The 21,370-nt window shown below is 46.9% G+C and overlaps 1 protein-coding gene across 1 annotated transcript; it reads right to left on the reverse strand.

Moving 5' to 3' along the window:
• Positions 1 to 79: 79 nt before the first annotated feature.
• kif20a (kinesin family member 20A) lies at positions 80 to 20,484 on the reverse strand. Its single transcript, XM_063197733.1, has 18 exons — positions 20,233 to 20,484; positions 18,844 to 19,026; positions 17,588 to 17,701; positions 16,617 to 16,736; positions 15,425 to 15,563; positions 14,713 to 14,891; positions 14,321 to 14,423; positions 11,683 to 11,895; positions 10,296 to 10,473; positions 8,562 to 8,705; positions 7,627 to 7,795; positions 7,017 to 7,166; positions 5,451 to 5,590; positions 5,215 to 5,317; positions 3,987 to 4,281; positions 3,544 to 3,635; positions 2,650 to 2,787; positions 80 to 1,589 (listed from the first exon to the last, which is right to left on the reverse strand). Exons 2-18 carry the CDS (start codon positions 19,015 to 19,017, stop codon positions 1,236 to 1,238), a joined length of 2,805 nt encoding a protein of 934 aa, XP_063053803.1. The 5' UTR covers positions 19,018 to 19,026; positions 20,233 to 20,484; the 3' UTR covers positions 80 to 1,235.
• Positions 20,485 to 21,370: the final 886 nt, after the last annotated feature.

Genomic DNA, 21,370 nt, shown 5'->3' on the forward strand with positions numbered 1-21,370 from the left:
ACATCATACAATTCTGTTGGAGTACTGAATATACATCAAAAGCGTCTTTTTGATTTCTTGGTAAAAACTGTAGAAATGGTTTTATTTACAAAAGAAAACTTAACAGTATACTTTATGTGCAAAGGAGGAAGGCCATGCATGTTTCCCCTCATTCTTATGTGCATAAAAACAGACGACCAGTGTCCCATACACATCACTCGCTATGGGAAGCGGTTTATCCGGGATCCAACATCCGAGCTCAATTCTACAGTAGTAATACTGCTGACCAAACTGCATTGGTTCAGAGTGCACTTGACTGATGGTGACAAAAACAGTAACAGACATAATACCACGCGCGCGCGCGCGCACACACACCTGACAAAAACATCCACCAGATCTGACTTAAAACACTCAACTCTCAAACACACACACTCACACGGAGCCTCTCTCACCCAACAGGAACAAGCAGCCAAGTGGATGAGTTCCAGCTTTGAGCAGAACTGAAGTTCAAGATCTGACAACTTTGTTAGGTGTTGAACATAAGAAAAATCTCTTGGGAATGCAACCAAACAGGAATTATATAAAACGGCTGGGTGAATGGTTAAAATAAGAAAAAGACAAATGGCTACAACATCTTAGTAATTTACTTGATATTGCAATAATATTTTTTTTTCATTATGTACTTAGCGTTCAAGAATAATATACTGCAAACTACTGAGCCATAATCATACAATAAGCTAGAAAGGCAAAACGCATTGAGAACACCTAAACAAAAACATGAACCCACCGTTGCTGATGGATTTATTCTCTCAATTAAAAATTGATCGATGACAATTCAACACTAGCCTCCCAAAAATGAGCCCAAATCCTGCAATCCTTCACTCAGCACATTTAAAGCTGTGGTAGATAAATACATGAGTGTTCAAGCACACAAGCCCAAACCAGGGGTGCATTTCTCAAAACCCTAGTTGCTAACTACGTTAGCTACTTTGATGGTTGCAATGCAATTTCCCATTGGCAACCAACCACCCAAGTTGCTAACTGGCTAGCAACTACGCTTTCAACAAACGCACCCCGGAACTGTTCAACATCTGTGATTAAACAGTGAGCATCACAGAGACACCCGAGTCACACTCTCAATGAAGCACAAAGTGGACACTATTAGAAAAAGTCCATTATCCACGACTCCATTGGCGTTTTCTTTTAATTTTTCTTACAAAACTTAAAATCATATAAAAAGAGATTTATTTGGCGTGTCAGTATTTGAAGGCTCGGCGTGCGAGGGCAGGGCTGGGTGGTGGAGAGGGCTGGCGTGAGCGCAGCACGCGGGCGTAGGGTGTGGCGTTCTGGTCTGCGGCGTCGGTTGCGTGGCGCGCGCCCGCTCTGCTGCCCCCTGGCGTGCGGGAGGGGAACAGCGAGCGGAAGAAGGGTCGCTTCTCAGGAGGAGGGACGTTCTCGGGGGCGGCGGCGGCGGCAGCGGCAGCGCACCCTCGCCTCTTACAGGACGAGCCGGGAGTGGGCGGGGCCGGGGGAGGCATAGTCTCCGCCTTCCGCCTCAGCTCAGCCTTCACCAGCTGCAGGCTGGTGTGGAGCTCCACCAGCATCTGATCCTGGGAGACGCAGATGGAGAGATGGAGAGAAAGGGAGGAGAGGAGAGGAAAGGAGGAAAAAGGAGGGGGAGAAGGATGGAGGGAAGGAGAGAAATAGGTGGTAGAGAAGGAAGGAGCCAGGAAACGGGGAGGTGGAAGACAGGAACAGAGGAAAAGAGAGGCAGAGGCCCAAAAGACAAGAAGAGGAAGAAACGGAGGGAGGAAGAAAAAGAGAAGGGAAAAGGCAAGAGAGGCAAGAGACAAGAGGGATGGGGAGTGAAAAGGTGCATGCAGAGTTAAAATGGGATGGTGATGTGAGGAAAAAAAGGATAGATTCACACCAAGGCCAAAAGAAAAGATTAGGGATAGGAAGAGATTGGGTTGACGAGTTAAAAGTTGGTGAGGGGGAAAAAAGGTCAGAAGAGAATTTAGAATTGTGAAAGAAAAAGTAAAAAAAATACCCGACACCTGACGAAGACCTTGCAGGTCGAGACGTTGTGACAAGGGAGCTTTTGTGGTGTGCGGATATTTTTTTTTAACTTTTTCTTGTGCGCTCATTGATGTCCTGCACCCACGGCAATTGCTTTTTGGGATGTGCGTGCGCCTCACACTGTTAGACTTTTAACATTGTGGTCTCTGTATGTTTGTGTGCGTGTTCCCCAGTGTCTAAGTTAATCCACCCTGTTAGCAGTGTGTGTGTAATGTGATCTGAGGAGGAGGGGGAGGAGGAGAGAGAGAGAGAGGGAACCCCAACAGGAGGAGGAGAGAGGGAGAGATGGAGGGAGGGAGTGCTTTCGTAAGGACAGCAACTCTAGAAAAGTTGAACATGTGTGTAAACTGTACTGTACATTAAAGCACGCGAGAGGCTCTCTAATTGAACTGAAGTGTATACGAGTGTAACAAACCTATTGAATATTTTGCAAGTAACAATTACAACTCGTGTGTGTGTGTGAGAGGGAGAGAGAGAACGAGAGAGAGAGAGAACGAGAGAGAGAGAGAGAGAGAGACGGACAGACAGACAAAGCTTGTGTGTGTGTGTGTGTGTGTGTGTGTGTGTGTGTGTGTGTGTGTGTTTGTGTACCTGTTTGGTGAGTTTGTCGTCTGCAGAGCTGAGCGCCTGGCGTAGTTTCTCCCCGTCTGTGTTCCTGCAGCAGGCTCTCTCCCCTGACTGCAGCTCAGCTATCAGCTGCTGCAGATCCTCACGCAGCTCACGCAGGTTCTACACAACACACAGTTTCGGGGTTACTCGTATTCATGGTCTGGAGGTTGTTTGATGTGACGCGATTGCAGGAAGCAGGAAGACGCATTTTCGGGAAAATCAGGATTTAACTTAGAAGGTGTTGAACAAACATGTCTGACGTCGATCTATGGCAATGTAGGACCTTTTTAACAGACATCTCTGTAATTTTGTCCTATGGTAGGATGTTCTGTCAATGTAGGACCAGAATGTTTGTCAGAACACCGGCGCAAATCCTACCAGTCAACATCGCTCCACAGAAAACAGGTACCAGACGTAGTGCGGAGCCAAGTCCCCTGGCTGAAGTACGTAGGATGGTGCACAAGGCTAAAAGTTTAACTCCCTAACTTCAATGTCTTTTTTTTTTAAGTATATATACTAGGGCTGTAACGATACATTCAACTAACGATTCGTTTTGTATCACGATTCATGACCTGTTCGATACACCCCACGATTACACATAGTTTATAGGTAGAATAGGTTACAAGAGACTACTAATGATTATTAAAAGCTTCTATATAATAATTGATGCTTGAAAGCGCTATCACCTCATATCCTGTGGTTGTTTTCTGGGCTGATGTGTATGAAAACTTTGAAAGGGCGTATCACGATACTGCCTCCTTGTATCACGATACTGCCTCCTTGTATCACGATACAGTATCGTGACTCTGTGTATCACGATTTCTCGGTTCGATACAATATCGTTACAGCCCTAATATAAATAGGCCCACGGCTCACCTTTTGTCCCTCCTCTAGTTTGCGATCAGCAGAGGAGGCCGTGGCACTGTTGGTGGTGGAGGAGGACTCCTGCTTGGAGCAGCGCTGAAGCTCTGGAGAGAGAGAGAGAGAGAGAGAGAGAGAGAGAGAGAGAGAGAGAGAGAATGTCACCATATTCAAATACATTCAAAAACACATACATTCTCCCACACACACATAGCGGGGTTGTGTGTATAGGCAATTAGTCATAGTAATTTACCAATGATACAAAAGATTCGTTTATACTTCGAAGCTGTTTGTAAGGCCATGTTGGACAAAGCTGGGCTGAAAAATAAAAAATCTTGCTATCTGATCTATTTTGCTCTCAGTCAAAAATTGTTCTAGAGACCCTTATCCTTAATTTCAAGAAGAAAATGGTAAATAACTGAGGGCCTAGGCACCACACGCACACCCCCTCTCCTTACCGAGTGTCTTGAGCCTGAGTTCCGTTCTACAGAGGTCCAGCTCGGCTCGGCACTGTTCCAGTTCCATACGGCACTGTTGCATTTCTGGCAGCGTGTGCGTGTGGCCCGGGGCCGGGGTCTGCGAGTGCGAGCGCAGCCTCTGGGAGCGCCGCACCACCCCCTCCTCCTCGGACGTCATCAGCGGCGGGAAGATGGGCGCCGTGGCGACGACGCCTCCTCCGCTGCTCTCGGCGCGCAGGGACAGGCGGCTGGTCTCCAGGGTGGCGTTCAGCTCGCGGATCGTCTCGTCACGCTCCTGCACAGGATAATAAGAACGATGATAATCAGGCTTCTGATTTCTCTTCGAAACTTGGTCTGACCAAGAGCACAACAATTAACGTTTCCCAAACAGCATGGTTGACCCGCCTCCCTAGGTTTGCTACTGGTTGACTGTTGTCCGACAAAGTGGGTGAAGTTCCCGATTTTTCAGGAGATCAGAAAAGATATTTACATTGCTCTTGGCCTGACTAGGAGCAACGCAGATGTTGCGTCACTAGGAGGGCGTGGCCTGGCTCGATAATCAGGGCCATAAATACATTTTTATAAACACTAGCCAAATTTGGATAGGAGACGTTCATATTGCTAGCCAAACACGCATGTACACTCATAATCAGGTTAAGTGGCTAGAAAACTTTTTCTACCAGCCAAACTGAATTTTCACCAGCATTCGGCCGTTTGGCTGGTGTTCATTTAGAGCCCTGATGATAATGAATTATCCAAGGACACTTTACAGGAATGGTATGGTAACATAGTAGTGTGTTGACTAACACAGTTAAGTAAATGGCGTTCGGCTTGCGGACCTGATCATCGCACTCCTACATGGGATGGGATGGAGGAGAGGAGAGGAGAGAAGAGAAGAAAGGAGAGGATCACCCCTGATTGAGATGCATTGAAGACAGACCAAAATAATACAACGTGTTGTTGGAATTCTTTTTTGGTCTTTTTCGACTTTATTTGATGGGACAGTGAGAGGTGGACAGGAAGCGAATTGGGGAAGAGAGACGGAGAGGGGTGGGCAAAGGACCCTGGCCGAGAATCGAACCTGGTTCAGCCGCATGGCAGGCGAGTGCCCTACCGGTTTGTCACGGCAGGGCCTCAATATTTACCTTTTCATACTACTTAAAAAAACAAACAAACAAACAAACAAAAAAAACTAATTGTTTGCCATTTGACAATCGCGCGCACCCACCTCTATCTCCTGGCTGTAGTATTTCTTCAGGCTGGTCTGGAGGTTGCTGATCTTCTTCTCGTAGCGCTCCTCCATGATGGTCTGCTCGGCCTCCAGCGTCTCACTGACACACACACACAAAAGCAACATTAACCTTCAGTACTACACACGTATGCACATTATTTTCTTAAACATATTGTGCTTGTTTGTGTGTGTAACTGAAGTCATCTTGCGTGTGTGTGTGTGGGCGTTGGTACCTGAAGTCGTCCTGCATGCGATTGATGACCTCCATCATCTCCGTGACGACCTCCTCCCTGACGGCCGCCTCCATGTCTGCTTTCTCCTGACGCTGACGAAGCACCTCGCGCTTCAACACGTCAATGGCCTGGAGAAGAGCCTACACACACACACAATATTAACTCAGCACCTCACGCTTCAATATGTCTATGGCCTGGAGGAGAGCACGCTCGCCCGCACGCCCGCCCACGCTCGCGCACACACACACACACACACACACACACACACCTCAGCCTCCCAAACCCCCTTGATCTCATCATAAGCCTAACAATGCCCCCCTAAGTATCAAAGAAATGAAAAGGACTAATGCACCCCAAATGGCAACTAAGCACCGCCCCGTTTCGCCTGCATCCTTCTCAACGCCCCCTAGAGCCCCAACGCCCCCTGGTACCCTAAGGCTGCACGATATCAGAAAAAATGTGATACTCGATAACAGCATGGAATATCTCTATAACGATATTTAAAAATACTGTGTTTTTCTTGTCACTAATTTGTGAAGGCAATTTTTACCGTAACTCTTGATATAGCGATCTCGATTCATTTTGACATATCGTATGATCTAGCGATCTCAAGTCTTCCAATGTTCACACTCATAGTCCCACTGTTTAACATGCACACATACAGACATAAATAATAATTTAAAAAATCATGGGTCATTAACATTATGAACCAGGGGTGCATTTCTGGAAAGCGTAGTTGCTAACTATGTTAGCTACTTTGTTGGTTGCAATGAAATTTCCCATTGGCAACTACCGAAGTTGCTAACTGCTAACAACTACGCTTTCCAGGAATGCACCCCAGGTCCGTGCTGTGCGCAAACAGTCACTCAAACACACACCCAAAAGGCAAACACATGGGAGTTTAGCATAGTGACGTTTGTTCTCTCCCTCTGTCCCTCTCAAACACAGACAGACAGAGAGACACACAGGCAAACCTTTCAAAGGATCACCACCCTACAGATTGGTAAAGTGCATCCCTCCCTAATCTGTACTTTTAGCTCTCGTTACCAATTTAAAAATAATGTATACTATGGACCATGATGATTGTCCTCCTCACTGGCCACCTTTTCACAAGCTTTCCATTCCTCCTATTCCTCCTACCATTTGGTCCCAACAAGCATAGAAATACCCCTACGTCTACGTCTACGTACACAGTCACACATCGAGGACAATAATACCTCCATCCTGTTCCCTCTGGCTCACACAGAACAGAGTATGGTGGCATCTGCCTTCACAAACACACACACACACAAACAGTCTTAATGCGCGTGGTCATCGCTGTACACACACACACACACACACACACACACACACACACACACACACACACACACACACATCTGAGTCAAGTATGGCGGCGTCTGCCTCGTCGTTGCACACGCGCGCGCACACACACACACACACACACACGGCCTTACATCCGAGTCGTGTATAGTAACGTCAGCCTCATCGCCGCTGTCCATACACACACACACACCCACTCTCTCTCTCACACACACACACACACACACACTCTATCTCTCTTACATCCGAGTCGAGCACGGTGACGTCCGCCTCGTCATCGCTGTCCACGTCCTCCAGCAGGCTGCTCTCGTCGGCCACGCCCGCTTCCTGTTGGTCGCGCAGCAGAGACAGGATGTACGCCACACGCGTCTTAGTGGACGGACCATGCACCAGCTGAGGAGGGAGGGAGAGAGAGAGAGAGAGAGAGAGAGAGAGAGAGAGAGAGAGAGAGAGAGACACTATTAAGTCAACACTTCACGTTTTAATATAATTTCTACGGCCTCCTGTCTCTCACACACGCACACACACACACACACACACACACACACACACACACACACACACACACACACACACACACACACACACACACACACACACACACACACACACACACACACACACACACAGCCTTCCATGTCATGTAAAAGTATCTATTAACTCCCCACGCATTGACTCCGAACTTGTAAAAATATTTTGTTTTTACGTTATTTGGAATTTTAAGTCTAGACACTCTAATGCATCTTGTGTGTGATTTTGGTAACTCTGGAGGAGAGGATATTACAGGTGAGTCAGTGTTACCTGTGTGATTTTGGTAACTCTGGAGGAGAGGACATCGGTGAGTCAGCATTACCTGTGTGGCGATGGCGGAGAACTTGAGGGCCTGCAGGGTCTCGTCGTAGGTGGAGGCACACGGGTTGATGTTCACCACCATGACAGAGCGGCCCAGACCCGTGAAGAAGTTCTGCAGCACGCGTGTCAACTTGCTGTCACGGAACGGAACCACCTGCGGAGCTCGAGACCTGGGGGGATGGGGAGAAGAGGAGAGGGGAGAGGGAAAGAGGAGAGGGAGAGGAGAGATGAATAGAGGAGAGGAGAGGAATAGAGGAGAGGAGAGGAATAGAGGAGAGGAGAGGAGAAGAGAGGGATGGAGGAGAGGAGAGGAGCAGAGAGGGATGAGGAGGAGAAGAGAGGAGTGGAGAGGGAGAGGAGAGAGAGATGGAGAGGGAGAGGGAGAGGGAGAGGGAGAGGGAGAGGGAGAGGAGAGGAGAGGAGAGGAGAGGAAGAGGAATAGAGGAGAGAAGAGAGGAGAGGGGGAGGGAGAGGAGATTAATAGAGAAGAATAGAGGATGGGGAGAAGAGGAGAGAAGAGGAGATGAATAGAGAAGAGGAGAGGGAGAGGAATAGAGAAGAGGAGAGGAGAGGGAGAGGAATAGAGGATATGAACAGAGAAGAGAGGACAGCAGAGGAATAGAAGAGACAAATAGACGAGATGAGACGAGAGGGAGAGGAGAAAGATAGAGAGGGGAGACAGGAGACAAGAGGCATCGATGAGAAGAGAGGATAGGAGGATCTGTGATGTTCTCATTCATGTAGGCGATGATGTGGTGTGTGTGTGTGTGTGTGTGTGTGAGTATGTGCATGAGACAGAGGGACTGCCTACTTGTTGTTCTGGTTGTGTCGCATGATGTGGTGTGTGTGTGTGTGTGAGTATGTGTGTGTGTGTGTGTGTGTGTGTGTGTGTGTGTGTGTGAGAGAGTATGTGCATGAGACAGAGGAGCTGCCTACTTGTTGTTCTGGTTGTGTCGCAGCGCGGTGATGCAGCGTCCGAGCGTGTGCAGCGAGGTGTTGATGTTGCTGGCCTCCTTCATCCTCTCGCCGCTCTTCTGGTCCTTGGTGCGCTCCGAGCCGGCCAGGTCACACAGGGACAGCCTGGAGGGGGGGGGAACAAGATGTTTTTATTATACGGCTGGCGAGATTAAAATATAAAAGGGACTATTTCAAAATATGGAATGCAAGCAACATTGCTGTGATTTGCATACATCAAGGAGAATGCACGAGAGACAGAGGGATAGAAATCCATCTCTAACATTGATGTTTTTTCCCCATTTGTTAAGCACTTTCAGTTCCATGACTTGTATGATACAGTGCTATACAAATACAATTATTATTTATTATTATTAGAGAGAGATAGACAGACGGATAGATGGGGAGCTTGTGTGAGAGAAAGAGTGTGAGAGAGAAAGAATGCAAGAGATAGACAGACAGGAAGAGGACAAGAGAGAGTGTGAGAGAATCCGAGAGAGAGAGAAAGAGAGGAAGAGACATCTGAATGCCCACAGGGGGGCAGCAGTGTCAAAGCTAAGAAATACTACCAATGGCAAGATGTTTTTAATATACAGGTGACGAGATTAAAATGTAAGAGGGCAGCTGCAGAATAACAGGACTATTTCAAAAAATGGAACGCAAGCAACTTCGCTGTGATTGGCATACATCCGGGAGAGAGAGAGAGAGACAGAGAGCGTGAGCGCGAGCGAGAGCGAGAGCGAGACAGACAGATATATGGGGAGATTACAAGAGAGAGAAAGAGTGTGAGAGAGAAAGAATGAGAGAGATAGAGATAGATAGACAGAGAGAGTGTGAGAGAATGCAAGAGAGAAAGAGAGAGAAAGAGAGACATCTGAATGCCCACAGGGGGGCAGCAGTGTCAAAGCTAAGAAATACTACCAGTTACTCTGTCTGTGTGTCTGTGTGTGTGTCTGTGTGTGTGTCTGTGTGTGTGTCTGTCTGTGTGTGTCGGTGTGTGTGTGTGTCTGTGTGTCTGTCTGTCTCTCTGTGTCTGTCTCTCTGTGTGTGTCTGTGTGTCTGTCTCTCTGTGTGTCTGTCTCTCTGTGTGTGTCTGTCTCTCTCTGTGTGTCTGTCTCTCTCTGTGTGTCTGTCTCTCTGTGTGTGTGTCTCTCTGTGTGTGTGTCTCTCTGTGTGTGTGTCTCTCTGTGTGTGTGTCTCTCTGTGTGTGTGTCTCTCTGTGTGTGTGTCTCTCTGTGTGTGTGTCTCTCTGTGTGTGTGTGTGTGTCTCTCTGTGTGTGTGTCTCTCTGTGTGTGTGTGTGTCTCTGTGTGTGTGTGTCTCTGTGTGTGTGTGTGTGTGTGTCTGTGTGTGTGTGTCTGTGTGTGTGTCTCTGTGTGTGTGTCTGTGTGTGTGTCTCTGTGTGTGTGGTGTGTGTGTGGTGTGTCCGTGTACGTACTCGCTGATGCGCGTGCCCTTGAGGTCTGGCTGGATGTGCAGCAGGCGTATGGTGAAAATGCTGTGGCTACGGCTGGTGTGTGTGTGTCTCTGTGTGTGTGTGTGTGTCTGTGTGTGTGTCTGTGTGTGTGTCGTGTGTGTCGTGTGTGTGTGTGTGTCTCTGTGTGTGTGTGTGTGTGTGTGTGTGTGAGTGTGTCTGTCGTGTGTCTGTCGTGTGTCTGTGTGTGTGTGTGTCTGTGTGTGTGTGTGTGAGAGAGTGTGTGTCTGTGTGTGTACGTACTCGCTGATGCGCGTGCCCTTGAGGTCGGGCTGGATGTGCAGCAGGCGTATAGTGAAAATGCTGTGGCTGCGGCTGGAGTTGTGGTTCAGGTGCGTGCTGGCGAAGCTCTGGTTCCGGCGGCCCGCCTTCAGCACACGCCACGCCTCGTCCGCACTGCGCACCTGGATCCACGTCAGGTCTGCAACATCATACACAAACACAAGAGGCCTCATTGGTCAGGGCAGTTATTCCCAAACTGATGGCTGGGACCCCTTGGGGGGTCGCGGAGGTACTGTGTGTGTGTGTGTGTGTGTGTGTGTGTGTGTGTGTGTGTGTGTGTGTGTGTGTGTGTGTGTGTGTGTGTGTGTTCGTTGCGGACAAAAGGGACATTGCATAAAAACGGGAAATCCACAGGCTAACAGTAGGGATGCACCGATACCGATACTTTTATCGGTATCGGCTCCCGATACTGCTCATTATACTCGTACTCGTCAAGCACTTGCCGATACCAGGAACGATACTGCTATTACACAAAACAATGCAAAATCTTGTCACGTTCTGTGGACTTGAAAGCAGCATAGAAAAAAGTGCCACCTCATACATTTACTAACATTTAAATCTACATGGAAATGGACAATAAAAATGTCACAGGTGGAAAAAAACAAGGCCATACATTTATTTTTATTGTATTTTGGTGGTAAAAGCTATCGGTATCGGTACTCTGTATCGGCAAGTACACACATTAATGTACAGTACTCGTACTTGTATCGGTTTTCAAAAGAGTGGTATCGGTGCATCCCTAGTTCACAGTTAAAGAGATAGAGCTAACATAATTCCATAACTTGGTTAGTAACAGATGTAATAGATGTATTTGCTGTCTTGTGGATTTTGAGCAATATTAGCGGACAAACTATTAATGGAATATCTAGCAATAAAAATGGAAAAAAACACATTTAGAACATTATAAAACATAAAAATCTGGCAATAACAATATTTCTTTTGCACATCTGATACCTCTTTATTTCTGATAAAGGGTGCACACAGACACCCCGTCTTACTCTTGTAGGGGTTGCCATGCCGCACGCACGCACGCGCGCACGCACGCACGCACGCACACACACACACACGTGTGTGTGCATACACGATGCCAAGTCAAGGGGAAGTTTGAAGGGATTTAAGCACTTTGCCTCGCTTAAAAAAGTATTGGGACACACTACACATTCATGTGCAGCCGCAGAAGCGAGTGTTGGGGGCAAAAATGAGTGGATGCTGTCATCACACTGGGCATTAGGGGTGTCTGAACACACACACACACACACGCTACTACACACACACTAGCGCACACACGCACCCTTGACATAAGGGTTTCTGCCACACACACACACTCCCACACGTCCCCCAGTCTCACCCTTGACGTAGGGGCTCCCCTGGCGGTCTTCGCTGAGCCTCAGCGTGGCTCTCTTGCGGCACTGCGAGGAGAGGGGCGTGTCCAGCAGGTCGTAGATGAACTCGTTGTAGATCTCGTAGAAGGACACCCAGACCGACACCCGCACGCCCTCCTCCAGCTCGTCACCGCGGCTCAGACCCAGCCCCTCCGCCTCCAGGCACACGCTGTCCGAATCTGCAGCAAAGACAACATGCAAAAGATTGTTATTGTTTCGCTCTGCGCTCTGATCAGGACTGGGCAACCGGGGCCCGGGGGCCACATGCGGCCCGGCTCCTCCACTCAGTGTGGCCCTTACATAAAACGTAATTAAAGAAATAAAGAAAGAAATAATAAGCAGATTTTTCAAAACACTTCTAAAATGAATCCATTGTAATTAATACTGTTGGCAGATAGAGAACACTCCCATTCCTTCCGAATCAAAAAGACATAGACAGTCAGTGAGCAACCAACTGCATGTCGAGCTATGCAAGTTGCATATTGCCCTCCGATGGTGACGATGAAAAATTGCAGCTGTCCATATCATGCAAGTTTTTTTTTTTTTTTGGATTGATCATGAAAGTTGCCCATCCCTGCTCTAGATGTACAGGCACTGCCACACTGGGGTATTCCAAGAGCAATACACCTTTCACAGGCACTGGAACAGTCGTTGGTATTCCAAGAACTTATACATCCGGCCAAGTTAACCTACAGGAAGTGGTAAACCTGCTAATAGATCGGCTGTAGGGGTCATTCCGTCAATAAAATAAGGACTCCAAGTTCTTCTATTAGATGATTTAACACCGCCTCAAAGTTAATATAGCTTGGATTGCTACAGAGCCAGGTTCTTGGAATACCCAAACCGGACCCTAACAGAACAGAAAAGTTCAAAAAGGTAAGGCTGGTCCACAAAGACAGACAGACACAGAACGTTTTTTCCCAATTGAGAGCAGCCATTCTTCAGTGCCCTCTCCAAATCTGGCAGTTAGACATGCATCCACATTACATTACATTACACTGCATTGCCTTTATTAGATGCTCATATCCAAAGCAGCTTACAAAAGAGGCCATGATCAGAAACATACAAGGTGTGTGGAGTACACATATACAGGACATACACTATACAGAACAATACAGAAAACACATTTGATATTAAGATTTGATATTTGCAGGGGTGATAGTGCAGGAAAAAAGTTCAGGCTCGGGATTTTTTTTCACTAACGACGACGACAACATGCTGCATAGTGAAATAACGTAGGTGATATTTGTAGACACTGCTAGCATGACTAGTGTGCTTCAGCCTTTTTCTTCCTGTGAACCACCACCACAGTTGGCAACTGGCCACAGAGCCAATGCAGGTGACCAATCTGGAGCGGGCACTGCTTTGTTTGACAGGCGGTGGTGACAAAAAGCTGTCTGGCAGTGCCAAGGAGGCTAAAATCAGGCCAGGTGGGCGTCTGATTTACCACCAACCTTGAAACATACAGCCCGGCCCGGCGCCCTTGCCTGCCAAGCCCCTGGCACTCCCACCCCCAGAACCCTGATTTAACCAAATCACACACCAGTGTCCCTCAAGATCCGATTCTCCCTCTCGTCAACCGATCCTGCATTACTTTCCCCCCACTCTGATCTTACCATATCATAAAGTCCAATCCCAGAGCCTAGGGATGCACCGATACCGGCACCGGCACCCAATACTGCTCATAACTCGTACTCATACTCGTCAAGCACTTGCCGATATCAGGAACGATACTGCTATTACACAAAACAATGCAACATCCTGTCACGTTCTGTGGACTTGGAAGCATAATGGAAAAAAAGTGCCTCCTCATTTACTAACATTTAAATCTACCTGGAAATGGACAATAAAAATATCACAGGTGGAAAAAAAACAAGGCCATGCATTTATTTTCATTGAATTTTGGTGGTAAAAGGTATCGGTAAGTACACATTAATGTACTCGTACTTGTATCGGTTTTCCAAAAAGTGGTATCGGTGCAACACTAACACCCTGATTTAAACACACCATAGCTTCCCTCCAGAACCCTGACCTGCTAACCACATCACACACCATAGCTTCCCTCCAGATCCATTTCTCTCTCTTGCCAACAGATCCTCCCACCCCTCGGCCCTTTATGCACTCATACCCCACCGATCCTGCCACCAGGGTTTTCAAATGTGAAAAGATTAGCAAAACTGTGGCTAGTAGAAAGGCTGAGTGGCTCATCACTACTGTATGGAGAACCACTAGCCACAGTGGCCATGTCTTCAATACCCCCACTCCGGGACCCTGCTCTCTTGAGTGGTATGAAAGGCGCATATAAAATTGCATTATTATTATCGGCCCTGCCGTGGCCAACCGGTAGGGCACTCGCTTGCCATGCGGCTGACCCGGGTTCGATTCCCGGCCCTGGTCCTTTGCAGACGACCCCTCCCCGTCTCTCTCCCCATTCGCTTCCTGTCTAACTCTCATACTGTACTTTCCATAATAAAGTCTGAAAGCCAAGAAAATAAATAAATAAATGAACAATTTTTTTTCCCCCTTGGCTTTCAGACTTTATTATGGAAAGTACATATATATATACTATATATATAAAAACCACACTGTTGTTATTCTGCTTACCCTCCAGCTGGGTGGCGATGTGGCTGGTGGCTGAGAGTCCCCCGATGCCGCTGTCCCAGCTCACGCTGGTGTCCTTACGCAGGCGAGACGAGGACAGCTCATCCTGACAAATACAACAGTGGAGGAACAGTTAGCAACTCCGGAGGAAATGAAGGTGTCTGTCGAGCAGCATGGATAGATCCACGGTACAAAATACACAAGACAATGACATCATTAACATTATTGCACAGCATATTAAATATGTAACATAGGGCTTCCGCACATAGGCGCCGACAAAGTGCTTCGCAAAAAATCGAATCCTTTGTTTTCAGTAGAAATTCGCACACTGGCGCGATGTCCGCGGACATGTCGGATAGCAATTAGAGACAAGTTCTATTTTGCGCTCCCCTCACCTCTGCTCTGAGCAGTGCGTCCCGGCGGAAGCTCTCCACCTTCACCTCGTTGTAGTCCAGCTTGCGGACCTCCTGGCTGAGGACGGGCTTGAGGTCCAGCTCGTGGTACAGCCGACCCGACAGCTTCAGGAACACAGAGACCAGCGCACGCGGCAGCAGGCCCGCCTCCGCACCCTGGCCTGCACACACACACACACACACACACACAAATACACAACATGTATAAAATATAACACAATATCACAACTATACATTACCACATCAGCTCTGGAGGCTGCCGTACGGCGCCAATTGTCCAAGGTTCAAACGAGAAAGCACACACACACACACACAGTAGTGAATAATAGTCCTAAAAAGATGTGTCTGCAAGCAATCATAACATAGCCTTAGTTCAGGACATAAAATGATAAAAGGATAAATGATCAAGTAATAAAACAAGTATGGATAAATAAATGAATAAGTGAATTAAAAAGGCTCACTATTTTCAGACCCAAAAAAGACATGATAAGGTAGCATAATGTGTCTAGTCAACTCAATGTTATCCCAGTAAACATCCACTCTATTGCCGCTGCAGGTTTGACAAGGCAGTGTGACATGCTTCAATGCATTTTCCACAGTCAACCTTCACAGTTACTGCACTTCTCTCTTGTACTGTAGGGCCGGGCGTACATACTACAGTATGTGTAAATTACGGTAATGTAACCGTGCTGACCTTGTATGGTGTAGGTCTTGCCGGAGTTGGTCACTCCATACGTGTAGAGCAGCCGGTTCTCCCCCCTCAGCACGTCGCGCACCATCTCCCTCATCGCGCCGTCATAGAACTCCTGCTGGCTCGTCTCTGTGCCACAGATCTAGAAGGAAACGAACACACACACACCACACACCCACACACACACACACACACACAGTTATAGATACACACACACACAGACAGACACACACACACACACACAGACACACACACACACACACAGACACAGACACACACAGACAGACACACACACACAGACAGACACACACACACACAGACACACACACACACAGACACACACACACAGACACACACACACAGACAGACAGACACACACAGACAGACAGACAGACAGACAGACAGACAGACAGACAGACAGACACAGACAGACAGACAGACAGACAGACAGACAGACACACACAGACAGACAGACAGACAGACAGACAGACACAGACACACACACACACCCACACAGTGTTACTTTGTGCACACATAATCAGTGTGCATACATGTTCTAATAGAGAGATCCTGAACTTAATTGCTTTGCATTTTTTTGGGAACCTGGGTTAAGGTCTCACAAATATATCACAAGTATGTGAGGTGTGCATATGCATATTTGCCATGAAGATTAGCGTGTGTATGCGTATGTGTAACTGGGGTCATCTGCGGTAGTTCGACACTGGGCTCGAACTCACGACCTGCCAGTCAGCGCTCCAGTTCGGGTATGGGAGACAGCACGATACCACCGAGCTAAAGGTACAGACCGACAGCTCAGCGCTACCGATACTGTATGAGGCTTCGGGGGGGAGGTGTACTAACCTTCTACCGCCGAACTCTGCTAGCTTGGCATTATTACATTACATTACATTGCACTTAGCGGATGCTTGTATCCAAAGCGACTTACAGTTATTCAGGTTCAGGGTATATTGGTTACAGGCCCTGGCTGGAGCAATGTGGGGTTAGGTGACTTGCTCAAGGGCACTTCAGCCATGGATGAATGTGTTGGTCAGGGTGGGATTCGAACCTGCAACCCTCTGATTTTAAGGCAAGTTCTCTAACCACTGAGCCATGGCTGCCCCATGGCATCCATTGCATATGTGCATGTGTGTTATTTCAAGTGTATTGTAGCCATAATAACAGTATAGCGTGTTACCTTTGTGAAGCTGAACTTGTGCAGGCTCTGTGTGATGCCCCTGTCGGCGTACTTCATGGTGTGGGATTCTTTGGGGGCCCTCAGGAGAAGGGTCTCATCTCCCTCCACACACACACAGCCCTGAAAGTTACATAGACGCACACAGAATTTAAACAAACACCCCTGAAAAATACACACAGCATTTAAACACATACCATATCCCTGAAATGCACACACACACACAATTTTCCCATCCCTGAAAAATATATCGACACACCATTAAATCACACATTCTAGTCAGAGGTGTCAAAAGTAAAAGTATGTGTAAATACTTGGTGGAAGTAGTACAACACTGGCACATGGTATTACTTAGTGGTGGTTACACACCATTTACTGCATTGTACCTAATGAGAATGGATAGACTATTGTGTTGTTAGGTTTTTAGTGTTTTTCAGTAACAAGAACCACTACAAACTTTAAGAACCACCAAAAACTTGATCCAACCTGTGCAGACCAGCACCAGCGTCAGTACACAAGTCTACTGTTAAACTCAGATTAATAAGTTACATGTGTTCGAAGGAAACTGTCTTTCATTTACTTTTACTTTTGACACCTCTCATACTCAATTGTATTGTCTGCCCAGCCAGAGCTCCACTGCTACCCTGCTGGCCTCAACGGGGTGCCAAAGAGGTTGGATATAATAAAGACGAATCGAAACACGCCACACAACGCAAAAGCGTGTGCTCAAAATTTGGTCTCCTAAGGGGGCGTTGTCCCTCCTTCTTCTTCTCTTTTCGTGGTGTTTGCACAAGACGTGCGCTACCGCCATCTACAGCGCTAAGGGGACTCCATTTATTCTCTACCTCAATACTCCGAAGGTCTCCTAATCGAAGGTCTCCTAAAGGGGCGTTCACCCAACGTTAAGTGGATACTGGAAAAGAACCCGCCTGCTTTATCTCCCTCTCACATACGATTCTCTGGGGGTGCCTTACCTGGTCCTCTCCGCGCTCCCTCTCCGTGTGGGTGAGGGGCCTGATGCGCAGGAACACCTTCAGCTTCTCCGAGCCCTCGTCGCCACTGCCCCGACGCTCACCGCCAGACTTGGCCTGCAGGATGGAAAAAAGCATAATAATTAAAGCATGATGCAAGCTGGAGAGGAGAGCAAAAGGTGATTTCAACGATTCTATGGTTCCATCAGTTACCTATAGCCCTAGTCTCTGATACCTCTAATAATTACCATGCAGGACAAAAAAAAAAAACCCTGATGGTTACGTTACGCATGTAACCGTGGTTGAGTTCCAGATGACCCTGGCGGTCAAGAGAAACTAAATTAAAAAATTGATTACACAGATGATTTGGGAGGGAAATACACTGTACAGTCACAGTATGGTGAAAACCCCATGTCTGGGTAGAAGATGTGAAGACAAATTGAAAAACTATACCTAGAAAATGACACTACGCCATCTCAGACAAGCATGCAGACACTCCACACACACACACACACAAAACTGTCAATGAAAGTTAGAGGTTCCTGACACGGGCATTAAAAAGGTCCTTGTTTGGTTTGCGTGAGCGTAAAACCAAATGAATGAAAGTGATGTAGTAACAGCCTGCAAGAAGGAGAGACGGAGCAACAATCTACCGTGTCTCCAGCCCCATGGCCTCCAGTGAAGAGATTAGATTGACGACAGAAGTACACACAGACCCCCATTGTAAGCAGCAAACCACTGCCGGCAATGTGACAAACTGCAAGGTCACAGACTACATCATGAACCATCAGAGCAGCCTGGGGTGACTTCAGCAGGAGAGGAGATGGTTGATGAGATAAGCCATATTCCAAAGAGGAAGTAAAATTAAAACCTACAACAACCCCAAGGGCTCTTTTCGCATCTTGATCAATTACACAAGTCAAGCAAACACACAGAGTGGATGAACTCACACAAAAAGCATCTCCTTGAATGTGTAACTGTATTCTTCACCTAGGACCTTAATAGCGCAATTTAACAGAGATTTTCTAGATTACATGACTTTGCATTACATTTAGCCGACACTTTTATCCAAAGCGACTTAGTAATTTACAGGGTATTGGTTACAGTCCCTGGAGCAGTGTGGGGTTACTTGAGGGCACCTCAGCCATGGAGTGCGGGTGGTAAGTGGAGTGGAAGGGTGGGACACGCAAGCCCATCTCCTTATACAGTAAGCAACGGCTGCCCAAGATTACAAGTTTAGTAGTGCCTGTGGAGCTTACCTTTCTTGCGGGTGTGCATGGCTCCATGGCCGGGGAGATGAGGGAGAGCTCTGGTAGGGGGGGCTGGGGCCGCAGCAGACCACCGAGGTCGGCCGCCGTGGACTCAAACACATGCCCACACTCATCTTCGTCGGAGAACACTCCACAAGAAGGGGAAAGGAGGGCTGATGCCATGGTCACTACCTGGGGGAAAGACAAGATAATGATGATGATAATGATGATCCCATTGTCAAGAACATAACTGTTGATGTTTTAAGACACACTGTGTGTAGCTTTGCTTGGATTCCAAGTTGTCATCACGTGATTGTAAACACCTGTGGTTTTATCAGAATGCAAGGAGCAGCATGTGCCTAAAACCACGAGCAAAGTGCCACACAGAGCACATTACAATGTAGTGCCAAGTAGTTGTAAATGGCTTACTACATTGGATCTACATTCATGTACTGATAATTAATGTGATTATTAGGTGTGGAAAGCACATGAGGACAGATATGGTCAAAATTGACAGTCAGAAGTATCAGGGCTGGGCCTAGATAGATACTGGCAATTGGTGGGACTTGAACATGCGACAATAAACAAAACCCTTCCCTATAGTGATCATTGGGCCTTCTACACCACAGACAGACACAGGTCCAATCCAGTGAAAGTGAATAGACAGTCAATGGTTCAATCACACCCATACCAAGACATGTGCGTCTACCTGGGAGACCGGTTAGCCAGGAACAGACAAATTTTAAGACTTTAAGATCAAGTCAGCTGAGGTTTGAGAAGAAAAACAAAGCTAAAACACCCACAGCAATTAACTCCCATTGTACCGATGCTGAAAGTTGACCTATTCGCTCCAGAACATTTTTGATCAGGGTGGTAATTCAAATGTAGCCAAACTAGTATCATTTAACACGATATTAGAAAACACAAAGAGTATAACTACAAAAGCGTCGGGGGAAATGCATACGGCAAGCAGACGCTAGTCAAAATCGCACCTACTTTCTACAACTGCAACTCCTCTGGGTTGGGCACTAACCTACTGATAGTCCTATGGCGTGTCGTCGGACCATGCCACGGTACGACTGTCCACATTCAGTCAACTTCTTCAAATGAAAACTCAATGAAAATTACATTACACAATGTCAACTAAACCAACCGCTTACTTTATTTGATAACGACTTAAATTGATTAACGTATTCATAAGAGAGTCCAAAACAACCATTCAAATGCTAAACATTGGTGCCACGTTGGTTTAGAATGGAATGAAAGTGCCACATTTGGTGAAAAACGTCAACCAGAAAAAGATCAACCAGAACATGCCTTACGGAGACATAGATCTTTGTTCCTTAACAACAAATTTGATGGTTAATGAAGAAGTTGTTTGATAAATAAAGGCCTTACCTTTTTTGCAACAGCACCAATGAAGGAGATATCAATTCGCTGTAGACTAAGCAGATGTAATATTCGTTCCGACTTCGAATTCGAGCACCTATATTGCCACAAAATATCTACAAATTTTAGGAAAAGTTAACTCCCTGTCAGAAACCTTATAAAAGTTAGCGTACAGCTTAAAAATTAAATCGTCTAACGTTTAAAGTTGTTGAGTCTAACGCATCTCTGCTAACAAAAAGCACCACTCTCTCACCTTCCTACCCCAGGCTGCCGCTGTTTGAATGAACCAATTCAAACATCGCGCTGCATGTGAGCGACCAATCCGAGTGCACGGTAATTGCAACCTGTCCAATGCAAACGCTGCAGGGCATGGGAGGGGAGCAGCCATTGGCTATGTGCTGTAAAATCACGGAAGTTTTGAAAAATATGTCTGGTGTTGACTTGTTGATAACAATACATTACTCATGAAGGGCTGTCCGGTTTGGACATGTCAAATCATGACATATTTCGGAAATTAAATCGTTGGCCGTTGTAGACTTGTATTCTCTTGAAGGTCACCCACTATCAAGCAGTGTCGAGAGGATGGTACCACATTAATTTGAAATTTGTTTGATGTTGAAAATCTAGATCTTGGCTAGTCTTGCTATGGCTGAATGTCATTGCGTTTGTGGTCAACTTAATGACAATTTTGTAAAACGATGTGCGTGCCACATTTAAATGGCAGATGCCCATGGTGGTAGACACTTGTTTGCGCTCAAGGACTACTATTTCTCACGGTAGGGACACATAGGAGGCGAAGCAAGGCGAAGCAAGGCGAAGCGAAGAGAGGCGAAATTCAACCGTCATCAGGTCGTCGCGGCGAATCAAATGGAATGGAACAGTTATGTTGTTGATTTGATTGGGCCGTGGCAGGCGAATTCGCTCCTCATTTGCATAACATTAAACTTTCTTTAATAATTTCGCTTCGCTTCGCTCCTGTTCGCTTGCTGTCGCTTGCCATCGCCTCGCCATCGCTTGCCTTCGCCTCTCTCATAGGAATACATGGCAAAGTTCGCAAATTCGCGTGTATGTGTCCCTACCGTTAGGGATGGCCACTGTTCCCAAGATAACAGACAGCCCTTCTCAACACTTCCCCAAGGGGGCCTCG

This window comes from Engraulis encrasicolus, chromosome 4, assembly GCF_034702125.1.
Source record: "Engraulis encrasicolus isolate BLACKSEA-1 chromosome 4, IST_EnEncr_1.0, whole genome shotgun sequence".
NCBI classification, from domain to species: domain Eukaryota; kingdom Metazoa; phylum Chordata; class Actinopteri; order Clupeiformes; family Engraulidae; genus Engraulis; species Engraulis encrasicolus.

What these genes read in the sequence shown, in the direction of transcription:
- kif20a (XM_063197733.1), bottom strand. Translation starts at nt 19,017, where the DNA reads ATGGCATCAGCCCTCCTTTCCCCTTCTTGTGGAGTGTTCTCCGACGAA. An exon ending in ACGCACTGCTCAGAGCAGAG is followed by an intron (nt 14,424 to 14,712) that starts GTGAGGGGAGCG and finishes TGTATTTGTCAG; the next exon opens with GATGAGCTGTCCTCGTCTCG. An exon ending in CATCGCCACCCAGCTGGAGG is followed by an intron (nt 11,896 to 14,320) that starts GTAAGCAGAATA and finishes TCTTTGCTGCAG; the next exon opens with ATTCGGACAGCGTGTGCCTG.